Source organism: Equus quagga, chromosome 4, assembly GCF_021613505.1.
Source record: "Equus quagga isolate Etosha38 chromosome 4, UCLA_HA_Equagga_1.0, whole genome shotgun sequence".
Lineage (NCBI taxonomy): Eukaryota > Metazoa > Chordata > Mammalia > Perissodactyla > Equidae > Equus > Equus quagga.
In genome coordinates this window covers 11,183,409-11,205,444 of record NC_060270.1, presented here as the reverse complement: position 1 = coordinate 11,205,444, position 22,036 = coordinate 11,183,409, and the positions used below count along the sequence as shown (strand labels likewise).

At 38.0% G+C, this 22,036-nt stretch overlaps 1 protein-coding gene across 4 annotated transcripts in view; it reads left to right on the top strand.

Moving 5' to 3' along the window:
• CD47 (CD47 molecule) overlaps nucleotides 1-21,487 on the top strand; it is a 43,694-nt gene extending 22,207 nt beyond the window's left edge. For 2 of the 4 annotated variants that reach the window (XM_046658095.1, XM_046658098.1), the window contains 8 exons: nucleotides 9,000-9,107; nucleotides 10,316-10,408; nucleotides 11,454-11,546; nucleotides 12,864-12,956; nucleotides 17,275-17,306; nucleotides 18,683-18,707; nucleotides 19,315-19,347; nucleotides 21,245-21,487. In XM_046658095.1, the coding sequence (XP_046514051.1) occupies nucleotides 9,000-9,107; nucleotides 10,316-10,408; nucleotides 11,454-11,546; nucleotides 12,864-12,956; nucleotides 17,275-17,306; nucleotides 18,683-18,707; nucleotides 19,315-19,347; nucleotides 21,245-21,249 (482 nt within the window). In that variant the 3' untranslated portion in view covers nucleotides 21,250-21,487. The remainder of the gene's footprint in view (nucleotides 1-8,999; nucleotides 9,108-10,315; nucleotides 10,409-11,453; nucleotides 11,547-12,863; nucleotides 12,957-17,274; nucleotides 17,307-18,682; nucleotides 18,708-19,314; nucleotides 19,348-21,244) is intronic. The other 2 variants (XM_046658096.1, XM_046658097.1) reach the window with 2 other exon arrangements.
• The last annotated feature ends 549 nt before the right edge of the window (nucleotides 21,488-22,036 follow it).

Here is a 22,036-nt window from a genome sequence, read left to right as displayed (position 1 = left end):
CATATAGCTTATATCCTTGTACATCCCGATTTCCCCCCAGAAATCTTTCTACAGCTACCTGTGCTGTACTGTCACAGACACACTATAATTTACTTACCTCTCATCTTGATGCTTGTTAGGGATGTTTCCAAGTTTTTTTGATACTATCAGAGTAACTCTGCTAAAGATAAGTAAGACTGGAAATGGCAGAGGTATTTTAAGGCTCTTGATTCAAACTGCCAAAATGTTTTCCGGAACATTGTATCCATTCCTCCCCCACAGAGGAGAGTACCTGTCTTTCCCCTCGCAATCCTGAGCACGTTAGAATTCTAAAATCCTTGCTAATTTGATGGGTGAAAAAACAGCTTGTTTTAATTTTCATTTTTGTGTTAGTGAGGTTGAATGTTCTTTTTTATATTTAATCTTCTGGTCACATTTTAAGGAGTGTGGTTATGAACCTAAAAAAATATTTGGGTGGCAATTTTTTATTTAGGCTCCTCTTAGGACGAGTAAGTGTGGGGTGTGGGGGCCTAGGGGGAGGAGGTGCCTGTGTATTTGATTCCCCCAGTCTGGATTCATATTTAAAGGTGTTTATGACAATGGTATCTACACATTTGTAGGGCTCTTCTGTGTATGACAGACACTGCGCAAAGACTGCATCTGCAATCACCTTGACTTCTCTCCGGAAGTCAGTGGGGCAGGTGCTACTGTTATCATGCCCATTGTATGGATCAGGAATGGAGGCACAGAGAGTTTTCCCACGATCACCCAACTGTTTCCTGGTAGGACTGGGATTGCAACCAGTGGTACTGACCGCTACACCACGCTGCCTGCCTGTCTTGAATTTGCTTTAAGAATTTTTTTCCGTGAAGGGTGAACCTATATCGGGGTACACACCCTGAGTAGATGAAACTGTTATTAGCAGAGCAGAATGTGGACCTGCTTTGTTTATTTATTGAGCAAGTGTCTGTTGACAGTGCCTACTGATTGCTGGGCGCTGGGCTCTATGCTCGAGAGGTGGAGATGAAGTGCGTGCTGCCCCTGGCTTTGTAGCACTGACATTTCGTTGAGACGTGGAAGTCTCATATTCTGCGCCTTCTGTCACATCTTTGGGATGGACATGGGTCTAAATCTACTTTTCTTATGGCACCCTTGGTGAGAGGCCTCCTGTTTATGGCCTGGGGATTCCACCAGCCAGGAGAGCCCCTTTGTGTCCCATTTGCTGCTTGGTTGTGTTCTTTACAGTGAGATATCTTCCGGGCCCTAAAGTGGTAATAGTAACGCAGGCCCGTGACTTTCAGTTTCTAGTTCTCCTTAATGTTTTCTGATTACCGTTTATGGTCTGTACTTGACCACAGGGTGTTTTTCTCTTGGTTTTTCTAGCTCTGCATGTCAGTCTTTTGGTCATCTGAGGTAAAATCAGGACTTTCCATAGCCGAAACATTCAGTAAAGATAGCAGATTACGCCTTTACTCTGAGGAGAAAGAGCTTCTTTGTACCAGAATTGTATCTTCCCTGTCTCTCAGGACGCCGTTGGTCCTCCTGAGGAAGAAGACTGAGAAGACTTCTAACCCCCAGAGCCAAGCCAGGACCTGGTGAGCTCCAGACCGTCTCTTGAAGACAAAGGTCTCTAACAGGGCAATGTTCCTAAACACCTTGGCGTTTAGCTTTAACTCACGAACTTTTAAGCAGAATCTTATGCTTATCAAACTGCTCAGAAATTACTAGAATCAAACACTGAGCCTTAACCAAAGTAACAAATCTCTAATAGTATTGCATTTGAGGCAATTTTTTGATTTTTTGATTTTTGTTCTGGAAACTGTAGGAACTCAGTTTCCACTTCACTGACAGTTAAGTTTCTGGCTGATTTTCAGGGTTCTTCTTCCTCTCTTGACACTATACCTGGTACTTTCCATCATTTGCATGTTTGATAAATGATTTCAAGTGCTGTCCACCAAGATCTTTAGTCCTTGTAGGATTCAAGTTCAGTTCCATGTCAGAAACTGGCTAACACACTGAAGTCCTTTGCGATAGGTCTGTCAATTCTTACTTGTCCTTCCTTCAATCTTTTATTGTATACAAGGAGTCCTCGCTTCACACAGAACTGCGAGACCGCAAACATGACCATGGAAGCTGAAACTCTATTCAGCAATCTAATAATAAATGTGAAAATTACTGTTGCTCCGTGACCTTTAAAATTTTTTGTCAAAACATTAAACACTCTCTTACTGTCAGTAGTAACTGTATTAGGAAATGAAAAAAAAATAGTAAAACGAATATTTAGTACATGGTACATTTAAATATTAAAAACATTGAGAATTAAAGTGTTTTATGAAGAGTAGTTTGAACCATGCTTGCCTTTTTCTTGTGGTATAACTTCAGATCAGAGCAAGCATCTTTTCTATGCCTTGGCGGCTTGTCGTACCCCTTTCTAAGTTCAGATCAGCTTCCAACGTTTTATCCTTTGCACTTTGAGTCTCATGCACTCTCTGTGAGAGTTCCTTTCACGTGAAGTCTTTGCCAGAGTCACTTCTTCTGGGACATCTTCATTCTTTTTGTCATGACCTCCTCACTGTCCTCATTTATGCCATTAAGTTCACGTTTGCTAATTTCCTCTGGCTGCATGTCTGGAGTCACTTGAATGGCAGGAATGTTGATACTCCCACTGTCAGCTGTCTCTTCTGGAACGCCATTTACATTCTGTTCAAATTTCATTTCCGGCGTTATCACTCTTCGTTTCTTTACTCTTTCACCTTTGTTGCCTTGTTTCCTCTTTTGATTATCTATTGTAAAATGTCATGTTGGTTTATGACTGGGAGACAAGAAGGTAACACAACACATGCTTTGCTGTCTGTGCCTGAACTGAATTCATCTGTGCAGGAACCAATCCCCAGCAGTCTGGAAGACGCAACGTGATGAGTCGCTGAGCTTGATGCACGTCTCTGTTACTTAGGCAGTGATTTGTGACTGAAGAGATGGCAATGAAGTTTGCACTTTATGCAAGTACTCAGTTAGTATATTTTGGTAACTGAAATTTGAACTGTGTTTTGGCGGGACTTGTGTTCTTTAACTAAACCATGGTAACTGAAATTCCTGCATATCAGAACTATGCAGAGCAAGGACTCTGTGATTTATTTCGGATGTGTGCTTTCTAGGCATCTTTCGTTTCCTTTGCTAGCTTTCTAGCCCCTGCTCAAGATTATTCCACAAGGATTTTGGTTACTGCTCAGAGGTATTTGGTTAGTTGTCCCTGTAGAAATCATTGTTGGGAAATTGAAGGAAAAAAATTCTCCATCACAACAGCGTGGAGACCCTAAGTCCTTGAGTCTCCTCTTGAGGACTACTTAATGTTGAAAGTAATTAGACCATGAAAGCACAGTGAAAAGAAGGCGTGGAACAGGGAATTTCTTTGTAGATTAGAAAATCATTCTGAAGGAGTGAGGACATTAACTTGCACTAGGAAATTTCTATCCAGGAAGGAAAATATTTCTCACAGTAAATATTATTACAGAAATCATTCTGTGACCTGGGTGATGGCCACTGTTAATAGGACTTTGTTATTAAGTTTACTCCGAGTTCTATTCAATAATCTTGAACTCCCAGTGCTTTCCCTTGATCCCGTCCACATAATTATCACACTCTGTTGTTAAATGGTTTTATGTGCTGATTTTCTTGTATGGGGGACAGAACAAAACTGTAGCTTAGTGGTGTACTGTTTTGTAGAAATGCGGTCGCTATTCCTTTGACCCTTTCCAAATTCAGACATCCCGACTTCCTGAGTACTCTCTGAAGTTGTGGCTCCATCCACAAGACCAGAGAACATTTGGAACCAAGGAAAGGAAGTTCATGTGTTGGATAGCCTCTTCTTTAATCTTTTATATTCAAAGTACTTACTGCACAAAGTCTGGGCTCTTTTATTTCTGGGTCCTATGTACTGGGAATGTTATTTCTAGTCAGTATTCATTTTGACAAAATCGTTTATCAAAGCAAGTTGAATAGTGCATAGAGTTTATTATAAAATTATTTTACTTACCTTCTGGCAAGTGATCAGTTTATAACTGGAATTAATATTCACTTTTCTCCAGCACCAGTTTCAGAAAGCCTTCATTATTTTTTAATGAGTGTTTTTAAATATTTTTAAAATAGTAATTTATATTTAATTAACTTAAAAATTTGAAATTGTAATTTCACTTTAAAAGTTATCAGATGGGCTTTATCCTGTATCGAAGACAATATTGATTGGCAGCTCAACAGATACTGAAAAGATCCCCAAGTTACTTTCTTCGAGTTATCAGAAAATAGCATAATAATAATAAAATTAAACACATCTTGCTTTATGATTTATTCTTAATCTGGAATGCATTATCCCTGACTGGTAGGCCTTCCTGTCTCACCACTAGCTCACTGATCACTTAGCAAGGGACTATCTCAATGTCATGTCTTTGGGCAGATGTTGGATTCGTGGATTTTTGGTTTCTGGTGGATGGACTGTGTTCTACATGGGCCTGTCGAATACCATCTTTGGATAATCATGACAACTAAGAGAATAGATTTTATTTGATCTCCAAGCTGACCTGGTAATTTCACTAGATTTTATCAACCACAACCTGCATTCTGTCTTATACATGCTTTATATCAGTCACAAGGAAACAAGAAAACCTAACAGAGCATCTATTCATAGCATTAGCTGTTCTTCAGGGGGCCAGAGGGACATGTCATTTCTTCATTCACATGAATTTGAAAGATTAAATGCATAAAAGGGCTTTCTTTGGTTAGAGTACACCCCATCTTTTATTTAATTGGGGAAGAAGATCTGGGAGTAACTCCCCATCACTCAGTCCTCCCCAGCCCCCGACACACACTCACACCTTAGGATGTAAGGGCATCAAGGCAGGAGGATCCGTCTTTTTTGTTTAATGCCAGCACTTAGAATAGTGATTGTCACATAGTAGGTGCTCAGTCAATTATTGTTAAATAAAATAATCTTCTACCTGTCCTTTGATTGGGTTGATATGATTTGGGCTAATAAGAGGACCTGGTATCTGATGGGCACACAGTAAATATTTGCAGAACAAATGAATGAACCAACGTCGCTCATTTCTGAGAAGTAGCCAGCTCAACTTAATTATTTTATAGAAGGTATAAAAGGGAAAATTTTAGAATTCCTAATTTGTTGACAAAAATGTGATATTGCCTCTCCATATATTTGGTATTTCTGTATCAGGCAGCACTAAGGTTATAAGTTTTTGTTAAAAATGTAAATGCTGACAATGCTAAATGCTGGTGAGGATATGGAGCAACGGGCACTCTCATTCATTGCTGGTGGGAATGCAAAATGGCACAGCCACTTGGGAAGGCAGTTTGCAGTTTCTTACAAAACTAAACATACTCTCTCCATATGATCCAGCAATTGCGTTCCTTGGTATTTACACAAATGGAATTGAAAACGTATGTCCACACAAAACACACACATGGATGCTTATAGCAGCTTTATTCATCATTGCCAAAACCTGGAAACAACCAAGCTGTCCTTCAGTAGGTGAAGGGATAAATAAACTGTGGTACGTAACCACAATGGATATTATTCAGTGCTACAAAGAAATGAGCTATGAAACCATGAAAAGATGTGGAATAACCTTAAATACATACTACTAAGTGAAAGAAGCCAATCTGAAAAGGCTATGTACTATATGATCCCAACTATAAGAGATTCTGGAAAAGGCAAAACTATGGAAACAAAGGATCAGTGGTTGCTCGGGGTGGGTTGCGGGTGGGGGCCAGATGCATGGACAGAGCACAGAGGATTTTTAGGGCAGTGGAAATACTCCGTATGATGTTATGATACTGGATACATGTCATTATACATTTGTCCACAGCCATAGAATGGACACTACCAAGAGTGAACCCTAACGTAAGCTATGGACTTTGGGTGATGCTGATGTGTCAGTGTAGGTTCGTCTTTGGTAAAAAATGTACCAACTGGCGAGTGATGTTGATAATGAGGACGGCTGTGTTGGGGGGACGGGCAGGGAGTATATTGGACTTCTCTGTACCTCTCTCTCAATTTTGTTGTAAACCTAAAACTGCACTAAAAAAATTGTCTTAAAAAGTGTAAACACTATTACTTCCCCTATTTAATTTTCTGTATTGATTTCAATACTTTTAGCTAAGGAGAATTTTTTAAAATGTGCAGATTTTTAGAAATAGGTAGGTTGTCTTGCCAAGGCAGCCAGAAAATCACACCAGGAAGTTTGATAAGAGCGTTAAGAACGTGTTAAATTATCTTTATCTTAATGCTAATGTTTGGGGAATTCCTTGAATTTATTTTCATTTAAAGTTTGATAGGCTTGATAAATAAGGATAAATTCACTTATTAAAGAACAAGAAAAGATCAGCAAAAAACCATCCTTGAAATTATTGGATTCTATGGCGTCTATATCAGACTTCTGACCCTTTAGCTACATTGAGAAAATTGGCAGCTGGGCTAACAACAGGATGCCTTCTCCCCACTTGCCATGGGACCTGCTAATATGTGGCCATTGTGAGCAAAGAAAATGAGTCAAAAGAAATTCTTTTTAAAGGTCCACTAAAAGAAACCATGGAGATAATCTTTTCATTGCCTGTGGTGACTTAAGTAGATCCCACTAATATTTTGTTAGAAATGGCTGCTTAATTTAAGGAAGAGTCTAGGTAGCTTTGAAAATTAGTAGTAGTTGAACCGATCAACAGGAACTAAAGCTACCTCCAATAGGTAGTGAATTTATACGCAAAGATTTTGAAAAGGCCCTTCTGTGGTAAAACACTGCCGATAGTAGTATTTTGTGGTATTTTATTTTTGTTGCTATTGTTGGCATTGTTTTTCTCCTATAGCTCTTCTGAGCCTGAAGTGGTTGAATTTTAGGTGAGGTTCAGACTTTTATTTTTGTTAAGAATGGTGTAAGTCAGCCTTTTTGCATGAACTTCGACTGTACTCGAATGTGAATTCTTGCTGCTTACTCTTAGTAGCTCTTTTATGTATTGAGTTGAACCTGGGAGAGTCTCTTATGAATGTTTGATTGTTTGTGAAGTACATTGGAGACAGTTTCTATGTCGTAACCGTTTTGCAGAACTTTCCGGCTCTGTGTAGATAGCAATATACATGGGATTAAAGTGGAAACCCTGCCAAATGACTAGAGAAGATTTCTTTCTCTGTCTGTGGCTGTGCCTTTTGTCACCTATACACTGAGTTTCATCCTTGCCAATTTGAACATAGAAAATAGGGAAGCTGTGAAAATCCGTGTCCTGGAAGAAGGTGGGGACGTGACTAAGTCAGAGGCACATAAGTTCCAAGGCTGGATGGATCAGTGAGAGCTTGGGGAACTTGCCATATTATTTGTCTCTCTTTTCTGATTAGTGTGGACTTCAGTTACTCCCCTTCAGGACTGATTATTGCTCAGCCCTCCATCTCCCCCTGAAGAGAGTAAAATTGAGAGAACAGTCTAAAGTCTTGAATAGGCAGAGATTTCAGCTTGCCTATGTTATACCCTAATCACCTTAACCATAGGTTATACGATCACCTTGGGTTACAATACCTAAACAGAGATTTTATCACAGTCGTTTAGGGGGTTATTTGTTGTTTTTACTGTATTTGATCTGTTTGTAATTATTAAATGCAAAAATTATAAAATATTAAATATAAATGTAAAATATTTAAAGATAAAATATAAAAGCAAATTAGGGGCCGGTCCTGTGGCCGAGTGGTTAAGTTTGCACGCTCCACTTGGGTGGCCCAGGGTTTCGCAGGTTCGGATCCTGGGCGCGGACCTGGCATGGCCCATCAGGCCATGCTGAGGCGGCGTCCCACATAGCACAACCAGAGGCACTCACAACTTGAATATATAACTATGTCCTTGGGGACTTTGGGGAGAAGAAGAAGAAGAAGAAGAAAAAAAAGTTGGCAACAGTTGTTAGCTCAGGTGCCAGTCTTTAAACAAACAAACAAACAAACAAATTAAATGCTGACTATAACATTTTAAAAAATTTCTCCCTCGCAACAGTCACACATTAATTAATGGCATGAAGAACACCATGTGTGGGTGAAACACAGCAGAATTTCAATCACGCACTCTGTTTCTCTCCACTACTCAGTCTGCTTTAAGGTTACTTTTAACAGCTTTCTTGGTGAAAAGTTAATATTTACCAAACAAAACCGAAAACATATAGTAAAAGATAGAATATATTTAGGGTTATCTATTACACTGTTCTTTCATGGAAGGTATTGGATACTTGGCAGTAAAGCTGGAATCAAAACCAATAACGTGCATGATGAATCCTGTTGAGTACTTATAGTTTATTTTGATGAAATTATTTCAGTTGAAGAATTTAAGCATTTCCCCTCCCCCTCAGGATTTCAAGAGGGTGTGATTTGTCCAAAGTTTATTCTACTTTTTCAAAATAAAATATCCAGATTTCCAGATGCTTTACTAATTTTGTATAAGGTAGAACAAAAGTTCTCATTTTTTCAGTATGACTAATTAGCCAGTATTTCCCAACAGCATATGTATATCAGTTGTAAATCTGAGGCAGGTTTGCTCCTCAGGGGACATTTGACAATGTCTAGAGACATTTTTGATTGACACGGCTGGGAGGCTGTTACTGGCATCTAGTGTGTAGAGGCCAGAGATGCCACTAAACGTTCGGTAATGCACTGAGCAGTCCCCCCACAGCAAAAACTTATCTGGCCCCAAACATTAATAATGCCTCGATTGGGAAAGCCTGATGTGTATAACTTCATTCTTTAAAGTGTAGGGGAATAAAGCATTGCCTATAAATTCAGCATCCATATTTATACTGTCATGACGCTATTTAGCCGTTGACTAACTATGAAAAAGATTTGGGGTGGCTTGACGTGATGTGAAGGAGTTGTCCCCCAAAGGCTATTCAATTCTAGTAAGTTATCAGTTTGTCTCTGCACTTTATAAGTTATAAGGCTTCACTTCTTGTGATTGAGTTCCTGTAATTCTTTGTTTTTTTTTTTTAAGCACTTAAATATAAATCCAGTGATACAAAGAAGAAAATCATTTTTATATTTGTTGTTGGACTAGTGCTCACTATAGATGTCATCGTTGGAGCCATTCTGTTTGTCCCAGGTAAGATGCCCAGTTACTATGAAGGAAGGCAGGATTGATGCAGATGGGGGTGTTCCGCGAAGCGGGGGTGGGGGGGTTCGTATGAGAGTCCTAGGGCTGCTGTAGTGAATTGGCACAAACTAGGGATCTTAAAGTAATAGACATTCTCTCATGCTTCTGAAGGCCAGAAGTCTGAAATAAGATGGCCTCAGGGCCACACTCCCTCCCAAGGCCTTAGAGGAGAATCCATTCCTTGCCTCTTCTAGCTTCTGGTATTTGCTGACAGATCTTTGCAGCTCCTGGGCTTGTGGCAGCGTCACTCCACTTCTGCCTCCATGGTCACATTGCCGCCTCCTCTCCTCTGTGTCTTCTCTGTGTCTGGGTCAAATCTCCCTCTGCCTCTCTCTTACAAAGACACTTGTCGTTGGACGTAGGGCCCACCTGGATAATCCAGAATATCTCCTCTTTTCAAGATCCCTAACTTAATCATATCTTTTGCTGTATAATGTAATATTCACTCTCTTGCCATATAAGTTCATATTCACAGATTCTGAGGACTGGGAGGTGGTTGTATGTTTAGGTCCACCATGCAACCCACCACAGAGACAAGCTTCATTGGCCAAGTCATGGCAGTGGGAATGAATGTGGAGAAAAAAATCTGTCTCAAACAGCAGTTGCATTTGGAGCATGGGAAATAAGGGTGTGCAGCAGAGATGGTCTGGGTCTCAAAGTGTAGACCTGGAAAGCCATTGTTGTATTTTGAGCAGAATACGGTATAGGTGTCATGTTTAGGAACATAAATTTGGCAGCTCTGTTTGCAGCTGGAGTTAGTGAGGACGTGGGGAGGAAAGAGATGAATTCCGAAGACAACTGGAAAGAACAACTGTTTTGACTTGGGATAGATTGAATATAGAAAATGAAGGGAATGGTAAGAGAAGCCTCCAGTGGGTCACTGGAGTCCTGTAAGTTAGTTAAGAGGGAAGTGGAGCCAACTCAAGGTTTTGACACGTTGAGACTTAGATGTTGATATTTAGATGTCTTAAGTTTGGTCTTAAATAATCAAAAAATAGTGACGCTTTGTGCAAAGTTTCAGGGGAAACATTTTTAAACCTTTTGCAGTTTATAAGAGTAGTATTGAGATTCATACATTTAATCAATTAAGTACTTTAACTTCCAGTAGAGTAGGAAGTATGTAGGAAAAGATTTTAAATATTTTTGTTTATTGACAGGTGAATTTTCAACAAAGAATGCTTGTGGACTTGGTTTACTTGTAATACCCACAGCAGCGTTAATATTACTTCAGTACTGTGTATTTATGATATGTGAGTATTTGTTATGACATGATTTGACCCATCTTTTTCATGTAAAAAATGGAATTTTGTTTGAGATATTCTTGTATTTTTTTGAACAACTCAGTAAAAGTTGGTTTATTAAAAGATTTCCTAAGCTATTCTTAGTGACGTTTTCCTCATATGGATTAATTTTAAGGTTAGCTTAGTTTTTCAAGATATTCAATTATTTTGTAAAAAGTAATTTTCATATATATTGGATGCCAACCAGTATATTTTTTAAATTATGCTGTATAATTTATTAATGATTATCTTCACATTCTTATTACAGTTTTTTGAAATTACGAGTAGATATTAAACATGCTCTCTCTCTTTTTTGCTAAGTCTCTCTGTTAAAAAAATGAGTTCTACAAAATAGGGTTATAAATCACAAATAGTGGAAATGTATCTTTCTTAACTATTGGCAAATCTTAACATTGTAGTTTTAAAAGATGATATAGATATCCAACCTATAATTGGTATCATTTTCACTGCATTTTGGGAGTAAATCACTGACATATTTTCGCTACTACTAAAGGGTCTATTTTTCTCTGTTTGCACATCTAACTCTTGGCCTTAGAGCCTGTCTCTGGCTTGCTGTGCATTGGAAAGGTATCACTTTGTTATAAAATCACAGATCTAGATGCAGAAGATAAAGTTTATGATGTTTACAGTGGCATGTGTACGTAATGGTTCTCTCTACTGGTGCCATTTTGTGTGCATGTGGCAAAGCCATGCCTAATAGCCATTCATATTGTAAAACGCACGGATGTGGTAAAAGCAGCAGTGTTCTAAGATTTTGGGTAAAAACTGCCAGTCCAGCTCAGCTGACTGTGAAAATAAAAGGCTGCTGAATGTGTGAATGCGGAGCTGACTGTTTGTGTTGAAGACAAGGTTTAGATGCCTGGGGAAGCATCTCCCATCTGGCAAGGAGCTCCAGACTCAGTCTTTGGTCCTAGGCTGTTGTTCTTGATTGCACGGAATACCAGCAGGACTGAGTGCTTCTCCAACGCTCTCAACATGCTTTTCCCCCCTCCAGCGTTCAGGATGACCGCCTTCACCATTGCCATATTGATCCTCCAGGGGCTAGGCTTTGTGCTCGCTGTGGATGGACTTAGTCTCTGTATCACAGGTAAGGGTCACATTTTCTCTAGTCCTAGTTTGTCTTACTGGGGATTTCTCTTGGACGGAGCTCTGTTTTCCTCTTTCATTTTTTTTTCTTCTTTTTAAATTTATAGGCTATTTTTTAGAGCAGTTTTAGATTCACAGCAAATTTGAGTGGAAAGTCCAGAGAGTTCTTATATACCCCACACAACTCACAGCTTCCTCCATTATCAACATCCCCCACCAGAGTGGTACATTTGTTAAGATCATTCAACCTATGTTGCCGCATTATTACCACCTAAAGTCCGTAGTTTGCATTAGGGTTTGCACTTGGTGCCGTATGTTCTATGATTTTCATAAATGTATAATGACGTGGAGCATAGTTGTAGACGTAGTATCATAGAGGCAAGTTGCACTGCCCTAAAAATCCTCTGTGCTCTGCCAGTCATCCTGCCTCCCCCTAAACCCCTAGCAACCACTGATCTTTTTATCGTCTCCGTAGTTGTACCTTTTCCAGAATGTCTTGTAGTTGGAATCATACAGTATGTAGCCTTTTCAAATTGGCTTCTGTCACTCAGTAGTAGGCATTTAAGGTTCTTCCATGTTTTTTTGTGACTTAATAGCTCATTTCTTTGTGGCACTGAATAATAATCCGTAGTGTGGATGTACCACAGTTTACTTATCCGCTCACCTCCACGTGCAGGTTTTTGTGTAGGCGTGAATTTTCAACTCCATTTGAGTAAATACCAAGGACTGCAATTGCTGGATTGTATGTTAAGAATATATTTTGTTTTGTAACAAATTGCCAAACTGTCTTCCAAAGTGGCTGTACCATTTTGCATTCCCACCAGCCTTGAATGAAAATGCCTATTCCTCCATGTCCTCGCCAGCATTTGGTGTTGTGAGCTTTCCTTTTTTCTCTCTCACTCCCCCGGGTCCCCCCACACCCACTCTGCCCAGCTGATAATAATACTTTCCACATCGCCATGAGAATATTGGCTGTATATGGCTTGTTGGCTGATGGTTCCAGAGCTAAACTGTTGGACCTGTATTTATGGGAGAACTTTTGAAATAACCAGGCTCCAATTGGTTGTAGCCTTAGGCTTTACACACCATTTTCCATTAGTCCTGATATGATAAGGTACATCTTATGCAAACAAAGGCTTTTTTCTTTTTTTTTTCTTTTTGTTTCTTTTTTCTTTTAATAATTTCTTTTTTTAATAATAATAAATTTTAGACATTTTGCTAATGCTGGTGAACATATATAGATAACTTTTGTTTCTTGATAATTAGGATCAGTTATTTCATGTGAATTTCTAATATAAAATTTCGTTTGTTTTTACAGAGTGCACGCCAGTGCATGGCCCTCTTCTGATTTCAGGTTTGGGTATTATAGCTCTAGCAGAATTACTTGGATTAATTTATATGAAATTAGCTGGTAAGTCAACCTTATTTTTGTTAGCCTATGTCAAGAATTTCAAATATATAATTTGGAAAATGCTTTTGGTTACTTCTTATAGTGTAGCCCCAAAGAATATATTGGTAACTCCAAAAATAAGAAAACGCACTGAATGCTGCTATATCTTTTAAGTAATAAAGTTGGAATGATTTGGGGGTAATGAAAAAAAGTAGAAGACATGACTAAATGAAAAGTTTAGGTGATAAAATAGTTTAAAAGAAAATGGCTTTATGTTTTAGAATGTGTAGATGTTTTTATACTAAGTAAAAAGAGAGATTGTTGAGGATTCATTTTAATTAATACAAGAGGACTTCACTTGGCCGTTGTTTCTGTGACAGAGCTCTCTCAAAGGGACCTGTTTGTCACTTGCTCTTCTTGCAGACTGTCCCCAGACCTGGAGTCCCTAAGTAGACAAGAATCGAAATTCAAAATCCATCACTTTTGTTAACTAAAGAGCAGTGTCCCCTCACACTTGACTTTAAAATATTTTTGGTTAAAACCAATGTAATAAAAACATTGAGTTTTAAAATTTAGGCTTTTACTATTTTTAAAATCAATTATTAGTAAGTGTAGAATTATCTTATTGTTTGTAAACTTTGTATTTAATCTGCCAATTTTCAAATAACAGGTTCTTTATATATTTTTATACATGTATAGAAATAGATGCTATTGATGGTGCCCAAAACTAGTATGTCGTCTTACTTAAGCTAAAAATGTTCCTTACAATCTGGTTTATATTAATCTCCCTTTAAAAAAAAACTCTGTTATTTATTTATGAAGTAGTGCAAATACTTAAACATTGGTCAAAATAATCAAAAGTTACAAATCAGTGGAGTAAAAAAATCAATGTTTCTGCTTTGGTTTAGGTGAACTTTGCTGTATGTGTCTCTAAAAATGAATACAAACTTTAAATTGTTGTAGTGACATAATTTCCCCTATGACTTGCATGGTCCTGGCAAAGAAATTTTACTTTCATTTCTGAACTTTAGCTTTTTCTGACTGATCGATCATTCAGTTCAATTGTGTTGTATATTCTTTGTCCCTCTTTAATTAACGCTTATTGGATAAACAATTAAAATACTTAACTAAAATCTACCTATCTTTAGTTTATGTGTTTATAAGTTATAATTGTTACCTCAATGAAATGTTCTTAGTTCAGGCCTCATAAGGCCAAAAAACAGAATTAAGACTTCCAGAGCAAAACGGCGTCTGTTCGGGAGCTGTCATGAGGATCACATTGTGAATGTGGAGGCGTGCTCTGTTTTTGTTGAGTCTTGTACTCACCATTTGTCTGATTCTTGAAGATGACCCTGCTGGTTCTGTTGCTCCCTATGAATGCTTGAGGACAGTGTGACCTGCAGGACCCGCACAGCGTGATGTGGTATTAGGTGTCTTTGACTGATGGTCGGCTCTTTGCTCTTTTTTCCCCTCATCTGGATTGCCCTCCCTTTTATTCCCACACTCCTCCAACATCTTCCTCGTCTAACAAAGAGTGATGTTGAGCACAGATGCCCACAGGTCTGGAGATGCAGACTCAGGTGGGAATAGGCATGTCTAGCTGCCATCCCCTTGCCTTGCTCTCCCCACCCCACTTCTCCATTGCTTACATCCCTAAGAGGCCTGTGAAACCAGTCGAATTACAAACATACTGTTCCCACATTAAAATCGAACTGAAAGGGAACTCCTGAGACACTCCCCCAATTTTTTTTATTATAATTTAACATATAAACATACCACATGTAAATTAAGCATTTAGTCCAATTTTATTGACATGTTGAGAATATTCTGAATTAACTTTTCCAGTCAACTTGTCTGATGCCAGAGTTCAGCGGCACTCCTTCAGTCAGTTGAAGGGCGCGAACATAAAAGGTACAGGAAAGCTGGTCTTTAGATAATGTGGTAGACTAGGAAAGTTCGTGTTTCTCCTGTAGAATCTGAGTATCTAAATCTGAGTATATATGTAACGTTAAGGTTGCAAATTTGAGAATTTGTATCAGGAAGTAAAAACTGTAAATGTTTCCAAAATAATTTTTACGCATTGCAGATGCTCTCTTTTGGAAAAGCCTAACGAATGTGTCTTGACTTAAATGCAATAAAATCCTCAGATACTTTAAAAGAAAAAATCCAATCTGTCTCTGTAAGAGTAAGTTAATGTCCCCATGAGAAGTTTCACTTTTATGATTTTCACTATTTCCAAGTTTAAATTTGTAACCTTAATTGTTACTTTAAAGAGTAGTTTTAACTTTCATTTTCTATGGTCTTCTTTTTTAACTGTATTGGATTTTTTTTGTTGTTGCTAGACGCATTTAAATTTTATGAAATGAAATTAGAGGCTGGGAACAATAATAATGTGAGAGCATGTAGAAGGTTAGAAGGAACTGATGAAACTCTCCAAAGTTGTGCTTGTTATTTGTATGTGGTGTTCAGAGCCATTCTTTATAAAGGTCAATTCTTGTGCATTTTTTAAGCCGTTATCACTTAATTCAGTATAAGGGCATCTGATCGTGTTTTGATACAAATCAACCTACTAGCAGTCAGAAACCATATTTACCATAACTTCTCAGATATTTTAGGATGACACGGAATACGTATATAAAATTCAGTGATATTTTCTTACCCATTGTTGGGGAGAGGTGACTGATATGAATAGAAAAAATATTGCTGAAAATTCAAAACCTAGACATATATATATATGGCATGTGACAAGTGTTTCAGGGAGAGAAGAACAAATCAAGAAGAAGCTTTGCAAGTGAGCTCATATGGAATGCTCACGGCTTGTGGTTTAAATATATATATATATATATGTGGCTGTCGATGCCTTAGGCATGTGGTAGCAACGGATAAATCACAGTCATTCTTTGGGCTCATAGGACATATGCCCATTGGAGAGGATTAACTCAAGTGAAATTAACTTCTGCACTGTTTGGTTTTATAATATTAGAAGGAGCACGGCTGACTGATGTCCTTTTGAGTGACTGTTCTCTGTCGATCTCTTTTTTCCGGAATGGGCTAGTCAAATATGATGTTCCTTGGGCCTAAGAATTGAAACTGTTAGGGTAGTAAAGGAGTTACTTGGCAGTTCTTGATACTAATTCTGATAAATAAATTTATGAGCTCAAAAATATAACTCTAAATCTTACCTCTGACCCTTCACGTTACTAATCAGAAATTTACATAGCTATCCAGTTCTTTTCTCCTTGATAGAACATAGATGTAGGACATGGTTTAGTTGAAGTAAGTTGTGTCTGGCTAGCCTGTAGACTGGCTGCCCTTGGGTCGGGTCTCACCCCTGTTTTCTATCAGCTTTGGAAGCTTGAGAGAGTGGATGTGGAGGAGTGGTAGTAAATAAATAGCATAGAACACGAGAGCACTTCTGGGGGCCCTGCCTCAGTCTGCTCATCAGCAAATCCAGTGCTGTCATCCAATCCAGAGGACGGTGGAATTGACTGCTGTATCCAGTAGCATCACCCTCTCGCAGAGGGATTCACAGGATGTTGCCGGTTGATGTGTTTCTGTCTGTAGGACTCTGATTCTATATTCAGGACTGGTTTTAGCTGCTCTGGGACCTTCTCACTTGGGTTTTGTAAGGAAGTTCTCTCTTCTTCTCTATGTAACTCAGGCAGTTCTTTTCACTTTTGTCACTTTCTTCATGCCCTATATGCCTTCAGTTTCATTAACCAGTCCATTTAGAAGCTGTTAAGGGTAACTCGGAAAGCTAAGGATACACAGAGAAGGGCTTATTTGTCACTAAACCTAGCTGTCTAGAATAATTCTTTAAACTCAGAGGGACCTGAATATTTTCTTTAATTTCGTAGCTCTCTGGAGCTTTGAAAACTGGAAAGATGGAAGAAGGACAAAAGAAGACTAGGCTACAAGGAACACGAGCGCTGAGCGCGGGATGGGGATGCAGTGGAGGTGGAGATGGTCATTGCCACGTCCTGACCGTGTGCTGGGTGGAGTAGGGAGGGATGTAGAGTCTACAGTGGTGAGGAGATGACAATGCCTTTCCACCATGAAGTGTAACAAGCGGCTGGTTTATGGGGAGATATGGCATGCCCAAATCAGAGAAGGTGTATTTTTATCGTTTGATATAGGTGGATTATTTGCATCATGTTATTCTATCAATGCATATAAGCAAGAATGTTTTGTATTTTTTAATTGACTATTAAAGTTGGAACTCATTCAATGGATTCTGGCACCTCTAGTTTTAGCTCTGAACATTTTGTCTTAAAAATTAAACATTATATTGCCTTAATTTATTTATTAAATTGATTTTTGTATTTTTTAATTTTATCAGCTTCCAATCAGACGACTATACAACCTCCTAGGGTAAGTTTAAATTTCGTAAATGAATTGGGCATGATCACTCGATGCTTTAGACTGAGGAATGGTAGTTGAGATATTGAGTCCTTTTGCTGTCTGTTTAGTGTAACACCAAGTTAAGGGAAGGTTGAAGTCATTTCATCACCTCTGCCTGGATAGACCCAGTTCTATTTTAAAACCTATGTTTGGTCATTTAGTAGCAACGGGTGGATAGAATAAATGATTCCTGTTAAGATTATGCTGACTTCTTACACCCAGAACTGGAAAGTTTATGTATGAGAATAATGGTCATTATCTCTGCTGAAGGAAGCTGATTCCAATATATTGCCTCACCTGTTCGATCCATTTGGTGTACATATACAAAATGATATTTCAGGTTTAAAAATAAGAGAGAGAGATTTATATTTAATTGATTTTATTAAAAATCTGTAAAATAAATGTGTGTTGCTGAAAAATATCTATTCTGAATTGTGATTTGTTTCCCTCCTTCCCTGATTTTATAAGCATCTTTCTTCCTCCAAACTGAACTATAGTTTTCACCATATTTTGGATACCTTAATAAGCTGTCTCAGAAAATTCCAAGAAAAGGGGGAAATTTAGGAGATAAACTGAGGGGGATATATGAGATGGGTGAAAAAAACCTTTATAGAAACTCATCATGGTGAAGGCGCAAGAGCTACTTTATGAAAATAAGATCTGGAAAGTACTATATTGTACTCATCTTCCTGTAAAGGATTAATGAGAGCTCTATCTGGAATGCCAGAAGCAAGACTCCTGTCTGTGGCAGGAAGTGAGAGTCCATCTGCCCCTGCATCTGACACGCCTCGACAGACATGCCTGAGGGGCAGGGGAGCAGGGGACGTCTTACCACAGGTGTTTCTTCTAAAAAGATTGGTGCCATAGCTATGCTGGTCACAAGGAGCCAGCAGTTTTTAAAGTGTCTCTGTTAGAGATAACCCAACCATCAGACCCTTAAATCCTAGTACATTTTCTTTCCCTGTTTCTGAGTTCAATCTACATGACTTGAAAATGATTCTGTTTCGCTCTCTTCTCTTCTTTAACTGTGTTCTTTATTATCTTGCTATTTATGTTTCTGCTTTAGTAATTTTTTTGAGAAGTTAGGATTTCTTGAACTGAGAGAGGCAGGGTGGGATGGGAAATTCTGCATAGAAAAAGAATATGAGCACAATATTACAGTTATTTTTAAACTATTAGCCAGGCTTGGCAAGCTTTGCTTTTTTAACCTTTGTTGCCTTGTTGTGTCTTTAGACGATAGGATTCACTGCTTGCTACATAGTTTAAATGTTAGCGTATATATTTCAGTATAAAAGGACATGAAATAAATTCTATTTTTATGTAAATATATTTTAAATATTTTCCAGAAAGCTGTAGAGGAACCCCTTAATGGTATGTGATTATTACAAACTTATATATTCTTCTTGATCCATTACCAGACCATTATTTAACTGGCTCCCAAAGCAGTTAGGATGCTCTGTCTACGCCTTGGGAAGAATCTAGTTTTTTTTCTTACCTTGACCTCTCTTTTCTTGATTATTCATCAAGAGTCGAGTATTGCTTTTGTAATGTTCTCACCCTGTTCTGTGCACTAAGTAGTTGCTGGTGCTAGCCACATGATATTTGGGCAAGGGGACCATTGCCTTTTTATGTTGGCCAAAATGAAGTGTAACACCCCCAGTAGAGAAGAATCTCAGTCAATTTCAATTTCTGATGTATAAATTTTAGAAAGATACAGTCTGTCACCATGCAATGGGACCAGGCGTCTCTCTTTCTCCCTAAAGCTAGATCTGTTTTCCCAACTAACTTTTTTTCCTTCGTGGAGCCTTTGGGTATGATCCACAGGAAGGCTTTGTAATAAAATGATAGCCGTAAAATTAATTTGGCTTTATAGCAGCGGAATAGTTGGCATGACATTGCTGCATGTTTACTTATTTAGAAATGATTTCTAATTGTGTAACTTTACTAACTATCTGCTTGGCTTGTTACTAATTCTTAGCATTTAAAGAATCAAAAGGAATGATGAATGATGGTGAGTATAAAATGCACCTACCATTAGAGATTGGTTAAAATATGGACATTGAAAAGAAATAAAATAGCTTCTCAAAAGTATGGCTTTTTTTTTTAAATAAAAGGGACACTGCCAAATCTTAAAGGTCTACCTTTCTTGATTTATGAAACTTAAATCTGCTCTGTGAAAAATTGCAAAACTAAGACATAAAAGCTGTGGGTGTCACTAATCAGAGTGTCTAGTCATGTTGCTCATAGCAAAGAGAAATTACTACTTTTTCAAAAACATTTTTCCAATGCAGCGTCCGGTGACTGTGACTTTAGAATGCTTTTTGTAAGACACATAGATAATCTGGCACAAATCTTAGTCATCTTGACAGTTTCTTTTGTGCTTTTCTTGCAATTTTGTTGCATTTAACCCATGGAGACTTAATAATCTTGTGGGAGAGGATTTAAAAAGAGAGAGAGAGAAATGCTTAGACACTCCTGCATTTTCTTCTTTTTTCGGAAATCTGGGCTAATAACTTTCAATTTTTATTGAATACTTCAAAGACGTATATTTGTTAGTTCCCAAAGATAAATAAGTCTGAGATATTGAGTGCTAGAAGTATTCATTTTGACTTCACCTTAACATGCTATAATACTTCAGTTCTGTTAACATTTTAATAACGTGTTTTTATCATATCAAAATTTCTTCATATTTTTTGATATTTACAATCATCCCTTGATCATGGAAATAGTTTGTTTTCTGTTTTACTGTTTTAAAGTCTGTGACCTCCCTACTCACCTCCATGGCAAAGTGCAGCATTTAACTCAAGAGGCTGTATTCCCCTGAGTGCAATTAATTTTTGCATAAGACTAAAAACACGTCAATTGTGTATCAGTGGACAAAATTTAAAGTGATGCTTAGGTTGTGTTCAAGAAGGAGTCCTAGACTGATCCCACTTTTGTAAGTGTGTGTTACAGCCTTTATTACAAAAATTCATGTTTTGTTATACTAACAACTGCCCTCTTAAAAAAATTGTAGTTAGCAGGAATACATTAAATGACATTAAAGAAAGAGCTGGTACCTGGAATTGTAGTGTGGTTAGTCTGTGTTTACATCCTGATGCTCTATATTTTCATTTCTTTATTCTTTCCTTTTCCTACTGTGGTGTCATTCTTCCATTGTTGTATGAAGAAACTAAACTTCTGTTCTCCATTTTCAGAAAATCAGTATAAGAACCTTGAGTGCCTCTTTCTTTGTTAATTTCTCTTAAGATGTGACTTTTTTTGAGCCATTGTATCAAGAGATACAGGAGTTTTTGTGCATTCATAGCACATGAAATCTATGCTGACCTTCGAAATTCCCTTAATTTAGCTAATATTTAACTGTTTAGGATTTGTTGGGTTTTTAAAAAATGTTTGTCCGGTGACCTCTTCCTGTTGACAGCTGCTCGATGCTCACAGTGTGTCTGCCTGGTCGGTGAGAGAGGTCCCCCGTACCTTCCTAGGGACCACAGTGCCATTTCCTCTTTCACTTACGCGTGATCACCTGTTTATTTCACTTACATTAAATGAATGATGTAGACCCAAAGTGAATGTGATCAAATGTTATTCTAGGATCAATATCTTTTGCTTTGAAAAATCAACATCTCTCGGCTTCTCCTCAGCTAACCCAGCAAACAGAGATTATCAGACTTTGTTGATTTTTATTTTCATTTGGCATTGGCCTTTTACTTACTGCAGCTAAAAAGGCTAATGATTTGCCTGGTTTATTTCTATGACCCTTGCAAATCTAAGATTAAGTACTTTTTCTGGATACTATTTTTACATACTGTATATCTGAAACCATTCCAAATTTTTTAAATATATCAGCTTGTTAATGCATAGAAAATAGACATGAATAACGATTATATGTTTATTTTTCTATTTTCCAGAGTAACTGAAGTGAGGTGATGGACTCTGATTTGGAGAATAGTAAGATGTGAAAGGAATACACTTGTGTTTAGCACCGTGGCCGTGATTCACTGTTCCGGAGAAGAAAACAAGAAAAGGAACTGGTTTTCCTCTATGGGAGAAAGTAAATCATTGACCTTTAAATGATTGTTACAATTAAGTTTTTATTCAAAGCATTTGTAATTTAGTTAATAAAAGAATTATGATCTGTGTTGTGTGCCCAATTGAGATCTAGTTTTTTGTTGTTATTTTTATTCAATTAGGGGCAAAAGTAGAGTGAGCAACTTCCAAGAATGATGGCTTTCAGATCCTAGGGCCTCTTAACTCTAGGTCACCAGTCTAAATTGGTGAAGTATGAGAATTACCTGGTGCTAACCTGGTGGTTACCCAGAGATATCTATGAAAAACAGTGGCTTCCATCCAACCTTAGCAAACTCAGGTTTGCAGCCGCTTTAGCAGTTATGGTGGTAGCTGAATGATGTGTCTGCCGCTTCTGGGTCAAGGGAATAGCAAAGTAAGTACGAATGGGAATTTGGTTGGGAACATCTTATATGCCACCTGCATGTGATATGATTCTGATGGAGATCATGGTCTTCATTCTTGGGGGTTGCCATTCACACATTCTGTCTCCAATATGCAGTGTAACATCCTTTCCAGATTTAGGATAATTTTATTGATGGATTTGTTTTGCTTTTATTCAAAATAACACTTTAAACCCTGTCTTGTCCTCCTGTTATTTGCTTCTGCTGTACAAGATGTAGCACCTTTTCTCC